Genomic DNA, 1,875 nt, shown 5'->3' with positions numbered 1-1,875 from the left:
AAAAAAAAAAACGTTTTCCACCTGCACAGGTACCTGCGCGCGAGGCAGCAGCACGTCACAGCGGTGATGGCGGCCGACCGGCGCGAGGACAAAGGTGAGAAGCGAGTCTGCTTTGTTAGCGGCTGTTAGCATTAGCATGTGTGTTTCTTTGTTCTGTCCGTTCGATGTCCTGCACATCAATAATCGGTGGTTTATCGATAAGCTGCATCTGGTCGCTGTGGTTAGTGAGCGGTTACCAGGTAACGGGTTACCTGGTGACGGGTCAGTCAGCTTCACTTTCATTCATCATGACATGAGATTAGCCGCCGTGGCTAACAGCTCCCTGATGTCCAGGACACACTCTATTCAGAAATCTGCTGTTTCTGCTGCTGCTCCGATCCCTTTAAGCACCCGCGCTTCATCAGACACACCTGGACAGAGTTTGTGCTGCTCCACAGACAGTTCGGATCAGTTCGGGATGATTGATGATAACACCAACAGGTCTGATATTCTCTAACCAAATCACCTGTGTTGCTTAGAAAGCGACGTACATCTGAGAGTAGATCACATTCATCCACCACTGGCGACAGAGCTGCCATGCCAGGTGCTGCCTGCCATCGGGAGCAACTTCCGGTTCAGTGTCTTGCTCAAGGACACTTGGACTGTGGGGTGGGGGATCGAACCACCAGCCTTGCCATTAGAGGCCAACCCGCTCTACCACCTGAGCCAGCGAGGACAGAAGTTTGTCACATTCTACAGATGAAATCTGCAGCTCATTGATTATTGATTAGTGTAAATCAACCATCAATCATTTTGTCTGTAGATTCAGTCAGGACCAGAGGGATGGACTACACAGCGAGATTAATGGGTTAGCAAGATATGTTGAGCTACAGTCAGAGTTTTCGGTGTCAGGTAGGTGTTTCTCTGTAACCAGCTGCATCTCCATGGTAACTGGTGCTGCGGCGCTAGGTCTCCATGGTAACTGATGCTGCGGAGCTAGGTCTCCACGGTAACTGGTGCCGTGGAGCTAGGTCTCCATGGTAACTGATGCTAACTTGGTCCAGGTTGTGCTCAGCGTCTCCCTTTAACCAAACCTGTTCCCGATGATGGTGTTTCTCTGTAAACCTGCTGATCTGTACGTTACTGAAACACTGAATGAAGCAGTTACAGCATCACACACTGGAGGCATCCTGTTGCCATGGAAACCTACATGTGTTCAGCTGCTGATGCAGAAATCACATGAATGCGTTTCTGTGTTTGGTCCGTTTACTCTGCTGGTCCTGCAGCTGATAGATCACTGATCAGAACATTGATCATCTATTGGTATTTATAACAGAGAACATCCAATCAGGGGCATTGATTCACTTTGATTTGTTGTTATGAAAGAGATTTCCTGCTTCATGGGACAGAGTCAGACCTGAATGAGCTTCAGTACAAGATCAGGGTTAAATATAACAAGTTTAAGGTTTAATAGCTTTACTGTGCAGCTGTCAGTGATCAATAATCAGCCATCGTTACCAATAATCAGCTGTCAGTGATCAATAATCAGCCATCGGTTACCAATAACCAGCCGTCAGGTATCAATAATCTGCTGCATTGATCAGGACCATCCATAGTGACCACATGATGAGCAGGTCTCCAGCAGCTTCCTGTCCTGCATCATCTCCAGCAGCAGCTCTTTAAAGTCACAGTTCTTGATGTTCCTCGTTGTTCTCATTAGAACAAGCTGCTGGCCGAAGCAGGAGGAACCTGATTGGTCCGTTCACTGCAGGAGAGTCACATGACGCGTTAAACGCCTCCTTTAATGAGAGTCTGAAGAAGAAAACCTGGTTCACTGAGAACGCTGATGAACACCTGCTGATGTCTCTGACTGGAGTTCAGGTTTAGTTGAGACTA

The 1,875-nt window shown here is 47.9% G+C and overlaps 1 protein-coding gene across 1 annotated transcript in view; it reads left to right on the top strand.

The window, feature by feature from the left end:
- The first annotated feature begins 6 nt into the window (after positions 1 to 6).
- ythdc1 (YTH N6-methyladenosine RNA binding protein C1) overlaps positions 7 to 1,875 on the top strand; it is a 15,782-nt gene continuing 13,913 nt past the window's right edge. Inside the window, exon 1 of the mRNA XM_008301420.1 lies at positions 7 to 94. Coding sequence (XP_008299642.1) covers positions 67 to 94 — 28 coding nt within the window. The 5' untranslated portion in view covers positions 7 to 66. The remainder of the gene's footprint in view (positions 95 to 1,875) is intronic.

Source organism: Stegastes partitus, unplaced genomic scaffold (genome assembly GCF_000690725.1).
Source record: "Stegastes partitus isolate 25-593 unplaced genomic scaffold, Stegastes_partitus-1.0.2 Scaffold1670, whole genome shotgun sequence".
Classification (NCBI taxonomy): domain Eukaryota; kingdom Metazoa; phylum Chordata; class Actinopteri; family Pomacentridae; genus Stegastes; species Stegastes partitus.
This window is presented reverse-complemented; position numbering and strand designations above follow the sequence as displayed.